We start from the raw sequence: 20468 nt of genomic DNA on the forward strand, positions 1-20468 counted from the left end.
TTTATATCACACTTTCAACCTCCCTTCCCCTCCATGCTTTCTGTCCCACCCCAACTCACTGTCTGCTTTTATTGCCTCTGTTAAATGCCAGAGTTATGTAGCCTAGTGTGTTTACTTATAAAGTGTGGATGTTTGTGTTGATGAATGCATTGTGTTCCATGTTTATGTGTGTGTTCCTGTCTTGTGCACACTAGCACTGTGATACGCTGTGTGTGTGTGTGTGTTGCACGGCATGAGTGTGTGTTATGAGTGTGGTGGTGACACTCGTCTGTTTCATTCTGTCCTCTAAACCAGTGAGCTCTCATTGCTACGGGGAAGACAGAGAACAAACACACAACATCACTTTTCTGCCTTTTTCAGAACTTTAAAATGGAGACAACTGCCTCTCACAGACAGTCTCTATACACAGAACTATAGATGTAGAACTCACACAGTAGTTCTTCTACTTGCACGCACACAGAAATCAGAACCATGGACAGCCACAGAGGTGATTTGATGATGTTGAAGTTGAAATGGTGCTGGAATAGTGGAGAAAATTGCTGTAGGTCAAGTAACTCTGTTGCTGTACATGCAATATGCTTTGCGGACTTCACTGGACAGAGGTTGCTCTCTGGTTTTGTGTTAAAACAAAGGTGTGGTTGAATTGATTCTGTCACTGTGTCTTCTTAATGTCACTGCCTATATATCACTGTCTTAAGGCATATGAATTAACAGGTTATAGAGCAAACAACGCAAATATTCTTTTTTTTGGGGGGGCTTGGCTTCCACAGTGATTTTTACCCACTCACCACTACTGCATACTATAGGAGTTAGGAGCAACTTCTACCTCTGGGTTTGGGTTGTGGCCTGCTATTAGTTAGACACAACCTCTGGGATGCAGGGGTCCCTCTAATCCTAATAGGTACAGCGCTCTACAGTGCGACCATTTTACTCGCATATGCGCTTAAATATTTTTCACATATGCGCCTATAAAAATGTAGGATTCTAGCTTTAAAGATGCACTATGTAGAAATCGCTCCGCCATTTCCTGGTTGCTAAAATTCTAATAGCTCGCCTAATTTCAGCTCATGTGACAAAACAACCAAGTATAGTGTAGAGAATCATTGTTCCATCTAAACCGCTGTGAAATGTATTTTCCATAACCAAAAATATTGTATTTTCAGCTGTTTGAAACTGGTGTACGAAACCGAAAGTAAAAGACGCAAAAATGAAACTTAAAAAAGGGAAGCTTAGAAATAGCGCACATAGAACATATCTACCACCACTTAGACTTGCTTTCAATGACAATGACAGATCTATAACTCACATTTCTATATACATTTTGTCAAGTCGCCCAAAGACTTACTTATTGCAGCTTTAATACTTCAAATAGTTTTAATTGTGCTCCTAAATTTCTTTGTGTGCTAAAAACAATTCTACTTAGGCGCACACGTGCTCCTAAAAAAGGTCAGCGTAGAGCTCTGTTGTAGAGGTGTGTGTGTGTGAGGGGTTGAGGTGTGTGTGTGTGTGTGTGTGTGTGTTTGTGTGTGTGTGTGTGTGTGTGTGTGAGGGGGTGGGTTTAAGGGTGTGTGTGTTTGAGTAGCTTTGATGTGGCTGAAAGCAGGGATGGGCAGGGTACCCCCCCTGTTTGCACTCTTAGTACACAATCCACCTCTCCATCTCTCTTTCTCTCCATCCCCCTATCCTTCCCTCTCCTCCCTTCATTCACGTGCACAATGAGCGCTCGCCCGAGTGGAACGCCTGTTGACCGTTCCGACCGAGCGACTCGTTGGGAAAAATGTGAATACACGTTTTTCTCTCCTCCTCAAGAGGATGTGGGATGGAGAGAGGGAGAGGCCTGGAGAGGGATGGAGAGGCCTGGAGAGGGATGGAGAGAGGGAGAGGCCTGGAGAGCGATGGAGAAAGGGAGAGGCCTGGAGAGGGATGCAGAGAGGGAGAGGCCTGGAGAGGGATGGAGAGGCCTGGAGAGGGATGGAGAGAGGGAGAGGCCTGGAGAGCGATGGAGAGAGGGAGAAGCCTGGAGAGGGATGCAGAGAGGGAGAGGCCTGGAGAGGGATGGAGAGAGGGAGAGGCCTGGAGTGGGATGATCGGCTTTAGGGGGTGTTTGGGGTGGAAATGGGACAGGATTATGGGGCGGTGACACTTAAATCACACTGCCGGACAGACAGACCTGGGAATATAGTGGCTCATTCATAGGAGAAGCACAGTGTGAATGGGCCTGCCCACTAATTCTGACCCAAGATATTGCCCACCCCTGGATCTAGGCTAAAACCCACTGACCTAATGGAGTATGGAACAGAGACCCGACACTTAGGACCCTGACCCCACTCCTCCACCCCACGGCCCTGAGGCCTTTAGAGAGAGACCGTGTGAGACAAGAGGACAGCTGGGCTGACCACTGACCCAATCAGCCCCTCCTGTCCAGCCAGGTGACCACAGGTGTGGGTATGGGTGTGTAGAGGGGTGACTGTCTGGCCAGGTGGGCACACTCTCACTAGGGCTAACACACTCTCACTAGGGCTGATACACTCTCACTAGGGCTGATACACTCTCACTAGGGCTGATACACTCTCACTAGGGCTGATACACTCTCACTAGGGCTGATACACTCTCACTAGGGCTGATACACTCTCACTAGGGCTAACACACTCTCACTAGGGCTAACACACTCTCACTAGGGCTAACACACTCTCACTAGGGCTAATACACTCTCACTAGGGCTAACACACTCTCACTAGGGCTAACACACTCTCACTAGGGCTGATACACTCTCACTAGGGCTGATACACTCTCACTAGGGATAACACACTCTCACTAGGGCTAACACACTCTCACTAGGGCTAACACACCACTCTCACTAGGGCTAATACACTCTCACTAGGGCTAATACACTCTCACTAGGGCTAACACACTCTCACTAGGGCTAACACACTCTCACTAGGGCTAACACACTCTCACTAGGGCTAACACACTCTCACTAGGGCTAATACACTCTCACTAGGGCTAACACACTCTCACTAGGGCTAACACACTCTCACTAGGGCTAACACACTCTCACTAGGGCTGATACACTCTCACTAGGGATAACACACTCTCACTAGGGCTAACACACTCTCACTAGGGCTAATACACTCTCACTAGGGCTAATACACTCTCACTAGGGCTAACACACTCTCACTAGGGCTAACACACTCTCACTAGGGCTAATACACTCTCACTAGGGCTAATACACTCTCACTAGGGCTAACACACTCTCACTAGGGCTAACACACTCTCACTAGGGCTAACAGACTCTCACTAGGGCTAACACACTCTCACTAGGGCTAACACACTCTCACTAGGGCTGATACACTCTCACTAGGGCTGATACACTCTCACTAGGGCTAATACACTCTCACTAGGGCTAACACACTCTCACTAGGGCTAACACACTCTCACTAGGGCTAACACACTCTCACTAGGGCTAACACACTCTCACTAGGGCTAACACACTCTCACTAGGGCTGATACACTCTCACTAGGGCTGATACACTCTCACTAGGGCTAATACACTCTCACTAGGGCTAATACACTCTCACTAGGGCTAACACACTCTCACTAGGGCTAACACACTCTCACTAGGGCTAACACACTCTCACTAGGGCTAAGACTCTCTCACACACTCTCTAAACCTTACACATTCACACACAGTCTGTGCAGTCATAGGTTGGCCATGATTTAGTGTTGCATCTCTGTCACACACAGCCCAAATAAAGTTAGTCTGTTTATCAGCACTTTATTACTCAAAACCATTAACTGGTTACAAGACCTGATGAGTGTCACAACTTCCTGTATAATCAAATCCTCTGTCTTTCTTCTGTCTTCCCTCTTTCATCCTCTCCTCTTCCTCTCCTCCTCCGTCTACTGTTCCTTTCTCTCTGTCCATGTTTAAATTTTCGATACCATTAACCCTTTTCAGCCGAACCCTCTTCTCCACATACGCCTGCCCACCCTCATGTGATTGTGTGTTTGTGTCTGAAGGGAAGTGCTTGCAGGAGCGAGAGAGAGCTCTCTTTTGGTCACTGCCCCACCCCTCCCCCAGCTGAACTGATACAGTAACAAAAGAAGGTAACCCCTCCTAACCAGCAGTGCTGTCCTGTCACACGGTCTGGCTCAAATCAGAAGCCTCCACCTCTCCCACAGGTCTAGTAGTGGATAGGGATCTCATAGGTTCTGAGTATCATCACCACACACCAAACTTCTGCCTCCCTGTCCCACAAGACACACAGCACAAGACACCATTTCTTCCTAGACACTCATTGAAAGTCCTTGGTGCTGACAGACAAAACAAACACAACCAGATCGTCATCCATTTTTCAACTCTTTAATGATCGGCTGAAAGCCAACGAGGACCTGAGCCCTAGGACCATGACTACCGGCCGTGGTGACTCCGCTGCCCAGTCCGCCTGGCCTTGCTGCTATTCCAGTTTCAACTGTTCTGCCTGCTTCTATGTCCCAGACCTTTTCAACTCTTAATGATCGGCTATGAAAAGCCAATAGTTTATTCCTGATTATTATTTGACCATGCTTGTCACTTATGAATTGAACATCTTGGCATGTTCTGTTATAATCTCCACCCTGCGGAAGGACTGGCCACCCTCATAGCCTGGTTCCTCTCTAGGTTTCTTCCTAGGCTTTCTTTCTAGGAGTTTTCCTAGCCACCGTGCTTCTACACCTGCATTACTAGCTGTTTGGGGTTTTAGGCTGGGTTTCTGTACAGCACTTCGAGATATTAGCTGATGTAAGAAGGGCTATATAAAATAAAATTGATTGATTGATCCTCTGAAGAAGCTACCAGGTTAGCCTGGTCCCAGATCTATATGTGAAGACACTATCAGGTTAGCCTGGTCCCAGATCTCTATGTGAAGATGCTACCAGGTTAGCCTGGTCCCAGATCTCTATGTGAAGAAGCTACCAGGTTAGCCTGGTCCAAAATCTCTATGTGAAGAAGCTACCAGGTTAGCCTGGTCCAAAATTTCTATGTGAAGACGCTACCAGGTTAGCCTGGTCCAAAATCTCTATGTGAAGACGCTATCAGGTTAGCCTGGTCCCAGATCTCTATGTGAAGACGCTATCAGATTTGCCTGGTCCAAAATCTCTATGTGAAGACGCTATCAGATTAGCCTGGTCCCAGATCTGTATCTGCAGTAGCTAACTCCTCTGATTACTATTGTCATGCTGTAAAGCACAAACTGATCTGGGACCAGGCTAGCTGTGAGGAAAGCTCACTACGCAGTACACCACAACACAACATGGGCCAGATGTCTCAATGTCACAGCCACTGTTCATGGTGGTGTGTGTGGTGGCGGCAGGATGAGGGGTCTGGTGCGCCAAAGGGGAGGTCTGGGTCCCGGGCCTCCGGAGTGGCGGAGGGTGTAGATGGAAGGTGTAGACTGAGAGACGGTACCTGGAATGTTGCTGGGGTCACGGTGAACGCTGTTGCCATGGGAGAAGTGTATATTTTGATGCGTTGGTGACTCCACCGGATCGGTCCGCTCCATTGAAGGAGTTCACACACACAGCGCCGAGAAATGTCCCCCTAGCACCCCTAACACTGGGGTTACCCTGCCCATTTCCCATGGTTCCCATGGGTACCTGTGGCCTGGAGGATTGTGGGGTGTTGGAGATGGGTACTATGGCAACTAAAAGCTGAATTGCAGGAACATATACAAGCAACAAATGTCAATAAGATGAGATATAACAAAATCCAAACGTTAAGATGAGGCAAGACTGGAGGTAGATCAGTCTGAGCAGTGGAGGGAGGAGGGAGCACCTTGGTCGCAGTCACAGCCAGGGAGGTCGCTGGTCACATCACAATTATCTGATATGGCTGTAGTCCGGCCAGGGAGGTCGCTGGTCACATCACAATTATCTGATATGGCTGTAGTCCAGCCAGGGAGGTCGCTGGTCACATCACAATTATCTGATATGGCTGTAGTCCAGCCAGGGAGGTCGCTGGTCACATCACAATTATCTGATATGGCTGTAGTCCAGCCAGGGAGGTCGCTGGTCACATCACAATTATCTGATATGGCTGTAGTCCAGCCAGGGGTGGGTCGCTGGTCACATCACAATTATCTGATATGGCTGTAGTCCAGCCAGGGGTGGGTCGCTGGTCATATCACAATTATCTGATATGGCTGTAGTCCAGCCAGGGAGGTCGCTGGTCACATCACAATTATCTGATATGGCTGTAGTCCAGCCAGGGGTGGGTCGCTGGTCATTATCACAATTATCTGATATGGCTGTAGTCCGGCCAGGGGGGATTCGCTGGTCACATCACAATTATCTGATATGGCTGTAGTCCAGCCAGGAGGTCGCTGGTCACATCACAATTATCTGATATGGCTGTAGTCCAGCCAGGGAGGTCGCTGGTCAACATCACAATTATCTGATATGGCTGTAGTCCAGCCAGGGGGTGGGTCGCTGGTCATATCACAATTATCTGATATGGCTGTAGTCCAGCCAGGGAGGTCGCTGGTCACATCACAATTATCTGATATGGCTGTAGTCCAGCCAGGGGTGGGTCGCTGGTCATATCACAATTATCTGATATGGCTGTAGTCCAGCCAGGGAGGTCGCTGGTCACATCACAATTATCTGATATGGCTGTAGTCCAGCCAGGGGTGGGTCGCTGGTCATATCACAATTATCTGATATGGCTGTAGTCCAGCCAGGGAGGTCGCTGGTCACATCACAATTATATGATATGGCTGTAGTCCAGCCAGGGGTGGGTCGCTGGTCATATCACAATTAGCTGATATGGCTGTAGTCCAGCCAGGGGGGGTCGCTGGTCATATTACAATTATCTGATATGGCTGTAGTCCGGCCAGGGGGTCGCTGGTCACATCACAATTATCTGATATGGCTGTAGTCCAGCCAGGGGAGGTCGCTGGTCACATCACAATTATCTGATATGGCTGTAGTCCAGCCAGGGGTGGGTCGCTGGTCACATCACAATTAGCTGATATGGCTGTAGTCCAGCCAGGGGGGTCGCTGGTCATATCACAATTATCTGATATGGCTGTAGTCCAGCCAGGGAGGTCGCTGGTCACATCACAATTATCTGATATGGCTGTAGTCCAGCCAGGGAGGTCGCTGGTCACATCACAATTATCTGATATGGCTGTAGTCCAGCCAGGGAGGTCGCTGGTCACATCACAATTATCTGATATGGCTGTAGTCCAGCCAGGGAGGTCGCTGGTCCACAGCCAGGGAGGTCGCTGGTCCACAGCCAGGGAGGTTGCTGGTCCACAGCCAGGGAGGTCGCTGGTCCATTGTCAGATGTCACACTCTCATGTTGTTTTACTAAATGTGTGTTTGTGGTGTTTGTGTTTTGCAGTGTGGTGAAGGTTCTGCTGGAGTCTGGTGCTGACCCTAAAGCAGGAGACGACTTCAACAACGTCTATGACACGTCCAGAGAGAAGGGCATCCACTCACTGGAAGGTAACTATGACATCATCCATCCATCCTCCTAACCCCCCAACTCAGAGACAAGCTGGAGCATCCTCCTAACCCCCCAACTAATTTTACATTTTAGTCATTTAGCAGACGCTCTTATCCAGAGCGACTTACAGGAGCAATTAGGGTTAAGTGCCTTGCTTAAGGGCACATCGACAGATTTTTCACCTAGTCGGCTCGGGGATTAGAACCTTTCGGTTACTGGCACAACACTCTTACCCACTAAGCTACCTGCCGCCCTCAGAGACAGTATCTTACACATGTGATGATGATGCAGATAGATAGATAGAAATACATACACAAACATACAAGGCCCTGGTCGTTAGTTTGTTATAACATAGATTAATTCTAACTGTAGACACAGACATTATGAGCCCTCCCAACCCGCCCACCCATATTTGCATATATGTAAGCATTTCATTTGTTCCCCGTTATTTTATATATTTATTTTCTGGTGGTGGCGTTGTGTTTTATTTGTTTTCTGTGGAAGCACACCCACCCACAGACTCTCATCCTCTGCTGGCTCTGCAGATATATTTATATGTGATATGTATATTGCACACATTTATATAGCTGTCAGGTTTGGGTCCAAGCGGGGCTGCGTTGCACGGGGAAGCATTTCCCTGACGCGCGCTGATAGATGGGCTAGGCGGGCCTGCGCGACGCTTTATTGAGTTTGCTGTGATTATCCCTCTCAGACATCCATACACACACCAGCCAGCCTGTCAGAGAGAGGGAGAGAGGGAGGGGGGTTAGAAGATGGTAGTGAAGAAACAAAGTTCCAGGGAAAAAGATGGAGGGAGGGAGGGATGGAAGGAGGGTCGGAGGGAGGGAGCGAGGGAGGGAGGGAGGTAGAAAAGAGAGGGAGGGAGGGAGGGAAGGAGGGAGGGAGGGAGGGAGGTAGAAAGAGAGGGAGGGAGGGAGGGAGGGAGGGAGGGAGGGAGGGAGGGAGGGAGGGAGGGAGGGAGGGAGGGAGACGAGTGGTGGTTGGAAGGAGAAAACAAAGTGATGGGTAGAAAGAGGGAGCGAGCGAGAGAAAGAAGGGCTGTGTGTGTCTAATAAAGAAGACTAGAAGACTGTGTATCATTACTAAACATGATCTAGTGTTGTTGAACACACTGTCAGTATTGATGGTTTTGATCTAGTGTTGTTGAACACACTCAGGGTTGATGCTTTTGATCTAGTGTTGTTGAACACACTCAGGGTTGATGGTTTTGATCTAGTGTTGTTGAACAAACTGTCAGTATTGATGGTTTTGATCTAGTGTTGTTGAACACACGCAGGGTTGATGCTTTTGATCTAGTGTTGTTGAACACACTCAGGGTTGATGCTTTTGATCTAGTGTTGTTGAACACACTCAGGCTTGATGCTTTTGATCTAGTGTTGTTGAACACACTGTCAGTATTGATGGTTTTGATCTAGTGTTGTTGAACGCACTGTCAGTATTGATGGTTTTGATCTAGTGTTGTTGAACACACTGTCAGTATTGATTGTTTTGATCTAGTGTTGTTGAACACACTGTCAGTATTGATGGTTTTGATCTAGTGTTGTTGAACGCACTGTCAGTATTGATGGTTTTGATCTAGTGTTGTTGAACACACTGTCAGTATTGATGGTTTTGATCTAGTGTTGTTGAACACACTGTCAGTATTGATGGTTTTGATCTAGTGTTGTTGAACACACTGTCAGTATTGATGGTTTTGATCTAGTGTTGTTGAATACACTGTCAGTATTGATGGTTTTGATCTAGTGTTGTTGAACACACTCAGGGTTGATGGTTTTGATCTAGTGTTGTTGAACACACTGCAGGGTTGATGGTTTTGATCTAGTGTTGTTGAACACACTGTCAGTATTGATGCTTTTGATCTAGTGTTGTTGAACACACGCAGGGTTGATGCTTTTGATCTAGTGTTGTTGAACACACTCAGGGTTGATGCTTTTGATCTAGTGTTGTTGAACACACTCAGGCTTGATGCTTTTGATCTAGTGTTGTTGAACGCACTGTCAGTATTGATGGTTTTGATCTAGTGTTGTTGAACGCACTGTCAGTATTGATTGTTTTGATCTAGTGTTGTTGAACACACTGTCAGTATTGATGGTTCTGATCTAGTGTTGTTGAACGCACTGTCAGTATTGATGGTTTTGATCTAGTGTTGTTGAACACACTGTCAGTATTGATGGTTTTGATCTAGTGTTGTTGAACACACTGTCAGTATTGATGGTTTTGATCTAGTGTTGTTGAACACACTGTCAGTATTGATGGTTTTGATCTAGTGTTGTTGAACGCACTGTCAGTATTGATGGTTTTGATCTAGTGTTGTTGAATACACTGTCAGTATTGATGGTTTTGATCTAGTATTGTTGAACGCACTGTCAGTATTGATGGTTTTGATCTAGTGTTGTTGAATACACTTTCAGTATTGATGGTTTTGATCTAGTGTTGTTGAACGCACTGTCAGTATTGATGGTTTTGATCTAGTGTTGTTGAACACACTCAGGGTTGATGCTTTTGATCTAGTGTTGTTGAACACATGCAGGGTTGATGCTTTTGATAGAGTGTTGTTGAACACACTCAGGATTGATGGTTTTGATCTAGTGTTGTTGAACACATGCAGGGTTGATGCTTTTGATCTAGTGTTGTTGAACACATGCAGGGTTGATGCTTTTGATAGAGTGTTGTTGAACACACTCAGGGTTGATGCTTTTGATCTAGTGTTGTTGAACACATGCAGGGTTGATGCTTTTGATCTAGTGTTGTTGAACACACTCAGGGTTGATGCTTTTGATAGAGTGTTGTTGAACACACTGTCAGTATTGATGGTTTTGATCTAGTGTTGTTGAACGCACTGTCAGTATTGATGGTTTTGATCTAGTGTTGTTGAACACACTGTCAGTATTGATGGTTTTGATCTAGTGTTGTTGAACGCACTGTCAGTATTGATGGTTTTGATCTAGTGTTGTTGAACACACTGTCAGTATTGATGGTTTTGATCTAGTGTTGTTGAACACACTGTCAGTATTGATGGTTTTGATCTAGTGTTGTTGAACACACGCAGGGTTGATGCTTTTGATCTAGTGTTGTTGAACACACTCAGGGTTGATGCTTTTGATCTAGTGTTGTTGAACACACTCAGGCTTGATGCTTTTGATCTAGTGTTGTTGAACACACTGTCAGTATTGATGGTTTTGATCTAGTGTTGTTGAACGCACTGTCAGTATTGATGGTTTTGATCTAGTGTTGTTGAACACACTGTCAGTATTGATGGTTTTGATCTAGTGTTGTTGAACACACTGTCAGTATTGATGGTTTTGATCTAGTGTTGTTGAACGCACTGTCAGTATTGATGGTTTTGATCTAGTGTTGTTGAACACACTGTCAGTATTGATGGTTTTGATCTAGTGTTGTTGAACACACTGTCAGTATTGATGGTTTTGATCTAGTGTTGTTGAACACACGCAGGGTTGATGCTTTTGATCTAGTGTTGTTGAACACACTCAGGGTTGATGCTTTTGATCTAGTGTTGTTGAACACACTCAGGCTTGATGCTTTTGATCTAGTGTTGTTGAACACACTGTCAGTATTGATGGTTTTGATCTAGTGTTGTTGAACGCACTGTCAGTATTGATGGTTTTGATCTAGTGTTGTTGAACACACTGTCAGTATTGATGGTTTTGATCTAGTGTTGTTGAACACACTGTCAGTATTGATGGTTTTGATCTAGTGTTGTTGAACGCACTGTCAGTATTGATGGTTTTGATCTAGTGTTGTTGAACACACTGTCAGTATTGATGGTTTTGATCTAGTGTTGTTGAACACACTGTCAGTATTGATGGTTTTGATCTAGTGTTGTTGAACACACTGTCAGTATTGATGGTTTTGATCTAGTGTTGTTGAACGCACTGTCAGTATTGATGGTTTTGATCTAGTGTTGTTGAATACACTGTCAGTATTGATGGTTTTGATCTAGTGTTGTTGAATACACTGTCAGTATTGATGGTTTTGATCTAGTGTTGTTGAACACACTCAGGGTTGATGCTTTTGATCTAGTGTTGTTGAACACATGCAGGGTTGATGCTTTTGATAGAGTGTTGTTGAATACACTCAGGATTGATGGTTTTGATCTAGTGTTGTTGAACACATGCAGGGTTGATGCTTTTGATCTAGTGTTGTTGAACACATGCAGGATTGATGCTTTTGATAGAGTGTTGTTGAACACACTCAGGGTTGATGCTTTTGATCTAGTGTTGTTGAACACACTCAGGTTTGATGCTTTTATTTTTAAAGTAGAAACGTCATGGATTCTCTCTAATGTAGTTTGATTCTCATAATTCTAAATGAACGGAGGAATATAACAATACAGTTGACTTATTCATCTCTCTTCTTTCATTACTTTTCTTTCTCTCTCTCTCCCTCTCTCCTTCCCCCCTCTCTCTCTCCTCCTCTCTTTCTCTCTCTCTCTCTCTCCTTCCCCCCTCTCTCTCTCCTCCTCTCTTTCTCTCTCTCTCTCTCCTTCTCTCCTTCCCCCTTTCTCTCTCTCCCCTCTCTCTCCCCTCTATTTCTCTCTCTCTTCCCCCATTTATCTCTCTCTCTCTCCCTCTCTCCTCCCCCCCTCTCTTTCTCTCCTCTCGCTTTCTCTCTCTCACCCCCCTCTATCTCACTCTCTCTCTCTCTCCCTCTCTCCTTCCTCCCCTCTCTCTTTCCCCGCTCGCTTTCTCTCTCTCTCCCCCCTCTCTCTCTCTCTCTCTCTCTCTCCTCTCTCCTTCCTCTCTCTCTCTCCCCCTCCCTTTCTCTCTCTTTCCCCCTCTCTTTCTCTCTCTCTCCCCCCTCTCTTTCTCTCTCTCTCCCTCTCTCCTTCCCCCCTCTCTCTCCCCCTCGCTTTCTCTCTCTCCCCCCCTCTTTCTCTCTCTCCCTCTCTCCTTCCCCCCTCTCTCTCCCTCTCTTTCTCTCTCTCTCCCCCTCTCTCCCCCCTCTCTTCCCTCTCTCTCTCTCTCTCTCTCTCTCTCTCTCTCTCTCTCTCTCTCTCTCTCTCTCTCTCTCTCTCTCTCTCTCTCTCTCTCTCTCTCTCAGTGTTGGTATCGAGGGAGGATGAATTTAGTAGCAGGCTAAGTAGCAGAGTTGGTTTCCGGGGTTGCACAGCCCTGCACTACACAACGCTCGCCGACGACCCACTCGCTGTACGCATGCTGCTGGAGTCACGCACATACACACACACGTACACACACACTGACACTCGCGCGCGCGCACACACACATCCACACACATACACAGTGTGCATCATGTCCTTGATGTGGACTTGAAGTGACTAATTGTGTTTCTGTGCTCGCACCTGTCGTTGACTCAGCTCCTCTACCAAACACACACCCCCCCAGGGCAGAACATCCCTCCCCTCCTACTCTCCCTCTACACACCAGTGGGTCTTAAACAAGTAAGCCCTTCCAGCCCTCCCTCCCTCCAGCCCTAATTGAACTCTGACCCTCTCACAGAGCCTGCCCTGGGGCAACACCACAGGAAAATAGAGAGACTGTGTGTGTGATGTGATTTATATGAGTATTTTGTTAGTGTTGGGGGAGGGGTTAAGTATATATATTGAATGTGAAGTCTGGATTAAGATTATGACTAATTTAAAAGGAGATTGAACTGAAGAACAATTGTTAATAAAAAATATTGTTGCCGTTTGGTATGAGGAAGTCTCAAAACTGCACTTAATTAATGGATCAAAAATAATAACTGCTAAGTGTAAAGTTGTTGCAAATAATATGCATCCCAAGAATGTCCCCCCTAAAAAGAATGTCCAAATAAACCCCAAAATCATAGACCACTGTCTTAAATACTAGGTAAGACACACACACACACACACACACACACACACAACCACTGTCATGATTGAGTTACAGGAATAATGTTATGTTTATGATGGATTACACATCTCTCTTCATACATCTTTCTCGCTCTTCCTCTAACTGAGCAAAAAACTTGACACAGCAAAGGGGGGAGAGAGGGAGGAGGGTGAGAGAATCAGTAATCTAAGTGCTTAAACAAATTCTACTCACCTAATGGAATAGCATCTCCCCCCCTCTCTTTCCTGATTCTGATACATTTTTAAATGTTAAAAAAAAACTGGATACATTTTTCAAAACAAAAACATTTATTCTAATGTAATCACATTAAATATTGTTACCCAGACGACCTTACCACGCCTGACCGGCACCGCTATCGCAGGCAATCAGAATCCATCTGTGACCTCCCTCTCTTTTGCTCACACACACACACACACACACTCACACACACACTCACTCACACACACACACTCACACACTCACTCACTGTGACAGGATAGGTTATTTCTTGTCTCTTTTCTTCCCTAAGCTCAGTTTCACAATTCCATTCCTATTGGGCCCTCCTCTCCTCTGCTCTCCTCCACCTTTCTCCTTTCTTCCTCTCCTTTGCTCTCCTCCTTCTCTCCTCTGCTCTCCTCCTCTCCTCTGCTCTCCTCCATCTTTCCTCCTCTCCTCTGCTCTCCTCCATCTTCCCTCCTCTCTTCTGCTCTCCTCCATCTTTCTTCCTCTCCTCTGCTCTCCTCCATCTTTCCTCCTCTCCTCTACTCTCCTCCATCTTTCTTCCTCTCCTCTGCTCTCCTCCATCTTTCCTCCTCTCTTCTGCTCTCCTCCATCTTTCCTCCTCTCCTCTGCTCTCCTCCATCTTTCCTCCTCTCCTCCTCCTCTCCTCCATCTTTCCTCCTCTCCTCTGCTCTCCTCCATCTTTCCTCCTCTCCTCCTCCTCTCCTCCATCTTTCCTCCTCTCCTCTGCTCTCCTCCTTCTTTCCTCCTCTCTTCTGCTCTCCTCCATCTTTCTCTTTTCCTCCTCCTCTCCTCCATCTTTCCTCCTCTCCTCTGCACTCCTCTATCTTTCCTCCTCTCCTCCTCTCCTCCATCTTTCCTCCTCTCCTCCTCCTCTCCTCCATCTTTCCTCCTCTCTTCTGCTCTCCTCCTTCTTTCCTCCTCTCTTCTGCTCTCCTCCATCTTTCTCTTTTCCTCCTCATCTCCTCCCATCCTCCCCCTCTTATAGGAGAGCTGTAATAAAACATACATGATGAATAACAGCTGTCAGTGAGGACAACTTGAATGTGTGTGTATGTGTGTATGTGCCTGCGTATTTGTAGATGTGTGTGTGTTTATTTCCCCTGTGTGTGTGATCATTGTGCGTTGGCTTGCTATCTTAGCATCAGTTGGCCCTTAGTCTCAGGCCTCCATCCATCACCGTCTGTAGGCCCACCTCAAGCAGGCCCCTGACCCAGCAGCCTTCAACCTGCCTGGGGAAGCTCTCTACCCAGCCCCCAGGCTCCACACAGGGCCCCACAGGCCTGGCAGAGAGTAATGGAGCGGAGCAAGGCCCTGACCAGGGGGGTTAGCCACTCAGGCACACACACACACATACACACACACATACATACACACACACACACATACACATACACACACATACACACACACACACACACACACACACACACACACACACACACACACACACACACACACAAAGACCAGCAGGGCCTCTGTCCCACCAGCTGCACTGAAAATAGAGAGGGAGAGGAACGGAAGAACAGAGGGAAGGGGGAGGGGGGTAGAGAACACTCCTAATAGCCATTACTAACGAAGCAGTACTTAATAAAGGGTTTTTTGAAAGTGAATTTACTGCTTTAGTTGTATTGCATCTGTTTCAATATAGTTATTGTTTGTTTGTGTGTGTGAGTCTGTGCGTGTATGTAACTCTCCCCCCCCTCTCTCTCTCTCCCCTCTTTCTCGCTCTCTTGCTCTTTACCCCTTCTCTCTATCTATCTCTATCGCTCTCTCTTTTTCTCTCTGAGGGTTATTGGTCGTTAGGGTTGATCCTTGGCCCAGAGGGTTGGGCTGATATTAAAGGCCTAAATGATGCTATTTATTATGTTGGAAACAGAGGGGGGGCTGTGAGGGTGTATGTGTGTGTGTGTGTGAGGCAGGTGAGGGGAGCTGTGAGGGTGTGTGTGTGTGTGAGGCAGGTAAGGGGAGCTGTGAGGGTGTGTGTGTGTGTCAACTGTTATATTGCTTTTCTCCTTTATGTTTTCTATCATTGCGATCAATTGGTCTGAGAGCAGGGCGGGCGCTTAGGTTTTTATCTATAATCACCGTGGCGATTCATCTCGCTGGTCTTCGCTCACACCGACTCTACGACCATGTACGGCATCGATTATACACACACACACAGACACACACACACACACACACAACAGGTAAACATACACACACACAAACACCATCGCAACACACCATGCGCCATCGCTACGGAGGTGTGTATGTGTGTCTGTGTTACACTGGGTTAGAGTGCAGGTCAGGGCATAAGGCACAGATAACCACCCTTACTGTCAACACAACCAGCATCCCTAAATGCCACACACACTCACACACACACACACTCTCAATCACTGACACACACACACACACACACTCACACTCTCAGTCACTGACACACTCACACACACACACTCTCAATCACTGACACACACACAAACTCACACTCTCAATCACTGACACACTCACACACACACACACACACACACACTCTCACACACACACACACACACTCTCAATCACTGACACACACACACTCACACTCTCAATCACTGACACACACACACACACACACACTCTCTCTCACACACACACACACACACACACACTCTCACACACACACACTCACACACACACTCACACACACTCTCAATCACCGACACACACACACACCCACACATACACATACACTCACACACACACACACACACACACACACACACACACACACACACACACACACACTCACACACACTCTCAATCACCGACACACACACACACCCACACATACACATACACTCTCACACACACACACACACACACACACACACACACACACACACACACACTCACACACTCACACACTCACACACACTCACACACTCACACACTCACACACACTCTCAATCACTGACACACACACACATACTGTAACACGTGCCATCTCTCCTGAGGTTAGCTCAGCCCTTCAGTGTGTGTAATAACGTCCTGCTGTGTGTTCCGGCATGTGTCTCTTTCTCCTTGAAGGGCCAGTTGAACTGTGTGTTGAACTGTGTGTTGAACTGTGTGTTGAACTGTGAGTGATATACCCTCCTGCTGCTGTGGCATAAGACCCCTCTTTCTCCCCTGTGGGGCGGTCCAAATGCTGCAGTCTGACCCCTAACCTTTGACCCCTAACCCTAACCTCTCTCTCTCTCTGTGCAGGTGCCAACCCCCTGCAGACCAATGCCTTAGGACACACAGCCAGCACCTACGCCAAGGAGGGAGAGATACAGACACTACTGCTGGAGTGGGGGGGCAAGGTAACACACACACACACACACACTACACTGCAGGAGTGGGACGCTACAACCAGCCTCCTCGGCACGAGTCAGCACTTCCACCCAGGAAACATCTGCACCCCCCCACTGGGAGACACACACTCACACTCACACATACACACCCCACCACACACCACACACACTCACACATACACATACACACCCCACTGGGGAAAAACACAAGCACACACACACACACACATAGACACCCCAGTGGGAAGTGAGCGGTGCTATTGTCTCTGAGGGGTGTAAAGGCTGTTTCAGGCTAGTGGAGGTTAAAAGGGGTTCAGCAGAACTAGAGTTGGTGTGTTTAAGGACGAGGCAGTGGTATGCACAACCCCAAATCAAACCCCTTAGCCCCCAGGCACTTTCCCTAGCCCCTACGCCCCAGGCACTTTCCCTAGCCCCTACGCCCCAGGCACTTCCCCTAGCCCCTACGCCCTAGGCACTTCCCCTAGCCCCTACGCCCTAGGCACTTCCCCTAGCCCCTACGCCCTAGGCACTTCCCCTAGCTACTACACCCTAGGCACTTCCCCTAGCCCCTACGCCCTAGGCACTTCCCCTAGCCCCTACGCCCTAGGCACTTCCCCTAGCTACTACACCCTAGGCACTTCCCCTAGCTACTACACCCTAGGCACTTCCCCTAGCTACTACACCCTAGGCACTTCCCCTAGCTACTACACCCTAGGCACTTCCCCTAGCCCCTACGCCCTAGGCACTTCCCCTAGCCCCTACGCCCTAGGCACTTCCCCTAGCTACTACACCCTAGGCACTTCTTATCAATCTCAATGTTTTTGAGAGATTTATCGCAACATTGGAGAACTTCCACCTAGCCAACAAAAGGGCTAGGATAGCTATCACTATATTCAATACTTAAGTTATTACTCTACATCAAGTGCTTAGGGGAGGGGGCTATGGCTCTGTTTCACACTGAGCCGTGGTGGTATTGTCTTAAAGGGATGAGGTAGTGTCAATATGTTAAAGGGATTGTCTTTAGTGGTTAAACTGATATCTGGCTCTTCAGAGAGGGCTGAAAGGTTAACCCTTTACACTCGGGGGAATTGGCCTATATGGAAACAGCTAAATTGAAATGTTTCTTACAGAAGAAATATAAAAAGCATATGCGTAACCATGGTAGCAATAGAAAGGGAACAGTTTGGAGATAATGGGGAAATGATTAGACCAAAGTTGAGGACACAACAGTTCACCTGACACAAAACTGAATCCAAACATTACACTGTTGATTTTATGTGCATTTTACATTTACTGTACTTTTCGCCACATTTGTTGATAACAAAATCTGAAAATACTCTGCATACATTCAGTAACATGATAAGATTATTCCTGGAAAATGTGGGGTAGGTGCAACATCAGACAATGGCAATGACAAGGGTTTGAGTGAGAGAACTAACTGGTGTCTCCAAGTGGCCATGCACCTCTCCAAAGTGTGCACAGTTCCTAAGTAATTTCAATGCACTTTTATGACTCAAAGAAGAGTCTTCAACTATAAGGTAATATTTTTTAGCTCTCCTGGCTGTGCCGTTGAGGGACTAGAGCAAGCACAGGCCTGCATCCCCACCATCACACAATTACTGTTATTGTTTATGCAACCCCAAAACGGTCCATTATAAATCACAATCTGGGTCAGGTGGGCATGATTTGAAAGCTTGTTCTATTGCCAACATGACTAGCTAAGTTATAGAATACGATCTTACAGAGTTAGGCAAAATGGATTGTAATTTTGGTTCACATAGAAAGGAGTCATGAGTGCATTCAGGTGCGTTTGCCCTGGTGAATTTTCTTCATAATAAACAAACAGGCTGATTCTGTTCAGAACAACCCAGGGGATGACACCATGTCATCTTGTAGGCTAACTGTACATCAAACATAGTCATCATAAACGTTGACACTGTACATGACATCCGTTTTATGATATGGAAATGTGAAGTGCACATTTGGACTCACGGATGTTTGGCTTGCTTGCATGACATCAAAGGGGTATTTATTATAATCCTCAACGTCTCATCTTTCAAAATACATAGAGTCATCTTAATTTACAGCATTTCCCTCACTCAGACAACAAAACATTTGCAGAAGTTGCCCAATTAGCGGGAGGGATGGGGGAAACTTCTTGTCGAGCTAGTCAGGTAGCCACACAGACCCACACAGACACACACAGACCCACACAGACCCACACAGACACACACACACGGCTGCTAATGGTGACTTGAGGGGAACCAGAGAGATGATTTGAGTTTATTTCATCAATTTCTCTACATTTCCTTTCTTCTTCTCTCGCTCTTTCCTCACTCTCTCTTTCTCCCTCCTGTTCTCTCCTCTCTTTAACCCTGTCACAGGGGATGGAGGGGAACAGAGGTGACCGCTTCTATCTCTCTCGCTCTCTCTGTCGGGGGCTGTTCTGATGATTCACAACATCGAATCCATCCACTGACCTTTCCCTCTTTTCCTCCTTCCCCCCATCTTCTCCTCTCCCCCTGCCTCCCTGTGTGGGTGGGTGGGTGCGTGCAGTTCCAGGAAACTCAAGCGAAGAGAGAGGCAGAGGAGAGGAGACGTTTCCCTCTGGAGAAACGACTGATGGAGCACATCATCAGCCAGGAGGGGGCCATCAACACTGTGGCTTCAGGTACACACACACACACTCTCACTCTCTCTCACACACACACACACAAGGTATACACACACCCCAATCCTTTCTCCTTTAAAGAACATTTGCTTCCCCTACAGGCCACCTCTATTTCTAATCCTCTCTCTCTTTCTCTCTCCCCCTCTCTCTCTTTCTCTCTCCCCCTCTCTCTCTTTCTCTCGCTGGTGGGGGGCGGGCTCAGTCAGGCAGGCAGAGGCTGTAATTGGTTAATTGTGATGAATGAGCTGTCCATCAGGCAGACACAGGTGGTGTGTGCGTGAGCATGTGTGTGTGCATGCGTGCATGCGTGTGTGTTGAACAGCTGGAGAGGCCAGGCCTCGAGCTGCCAGCTAACACGATTACAGAGAGACATACTCCAGACCTCTCTCAATCTCTCCCTCCCCGCTTCCGTCTCTCCATCTTTCTCTCCATCTCCAATTCCCGCCCTCCTCCTCTCTCCGCCTTTCTGTTCATTTTCTCTTTCCCTCCATCCTTCAATGACTCCTTCCCTCCCTTCATCTCTACCTCTCCTCCTCTCCTCCTCCTGTTCTTTCCTGTGTCAATGCCCTCCTGGAGGAAATGAACTAGGAAGTGATGCTATCTGGGAAGGTGTCTTTATTCTGTCTGAGAGAGAGATGGAGGAGAAATTAAGATGGAGGCGAAATTAAGATGGAGGGAAGTGAGTAAGAGATGGAGAGATTAGAGGACAGTTGGTAAGAGAGATGGAGAGAGAGAGGAGGAGGAGAGATGGAGAGAGAAGAGGAGGAGAGATGGAGAGAGAGGAGGAGGAGAGATGGAGAGAGAGGAGGAGGAGAGATGGAGAGAGAGAGGAGGAGGAGAGATGGAGAGAGAGGAGGAGGAGAGATGGAGAGAGAGAGGAGGAGGAGACATGGAGG

The 20468-nt window shown here is 47.2% G+C and overlaps 1 protein-coding gene across 1 annotated transcript in view; it reads left to right on the plus strand.

The window, feature by feature from the left end:
- LOC121557653 (caseinolytic peptidase B protein homolog) overlaps positions 1-20468 on the plus strand; it is an 81960-nt gene that overhangs the window by 10638 nt on the left and 50854 nt on the right. The window contains 5 exon segments of the mRNA XM_041871173.1: positions 7382-7485; positions 12569-12713; positions 14768-14904; positions 16813-16910; positions 19458-19572. Of these exon segments, the coding sequence (XP_041727107.1) occupies positions 7382-7485; positions 12569-12713; positions 14768-14904; positions 16813-16910; positions 19458-19572 (599 nt within the window).

Source organism: Coregonus clupeaformis, chromosome 5, assembly GCF_020615455.1.
Source record: "Coregonus clupeaformis isolate EN_2021a chromosome 5, ASM2061545v1, whole genome shotgun sequence".
In the NCBI taxonomy this organism is placed as follows: domain Eukaryota; kingdom Metazoa; phylum Chordata; class Actinopteri; order Salmoniformes; family Salmonidae; genus Coregonus; species Coregonus clupeaformis.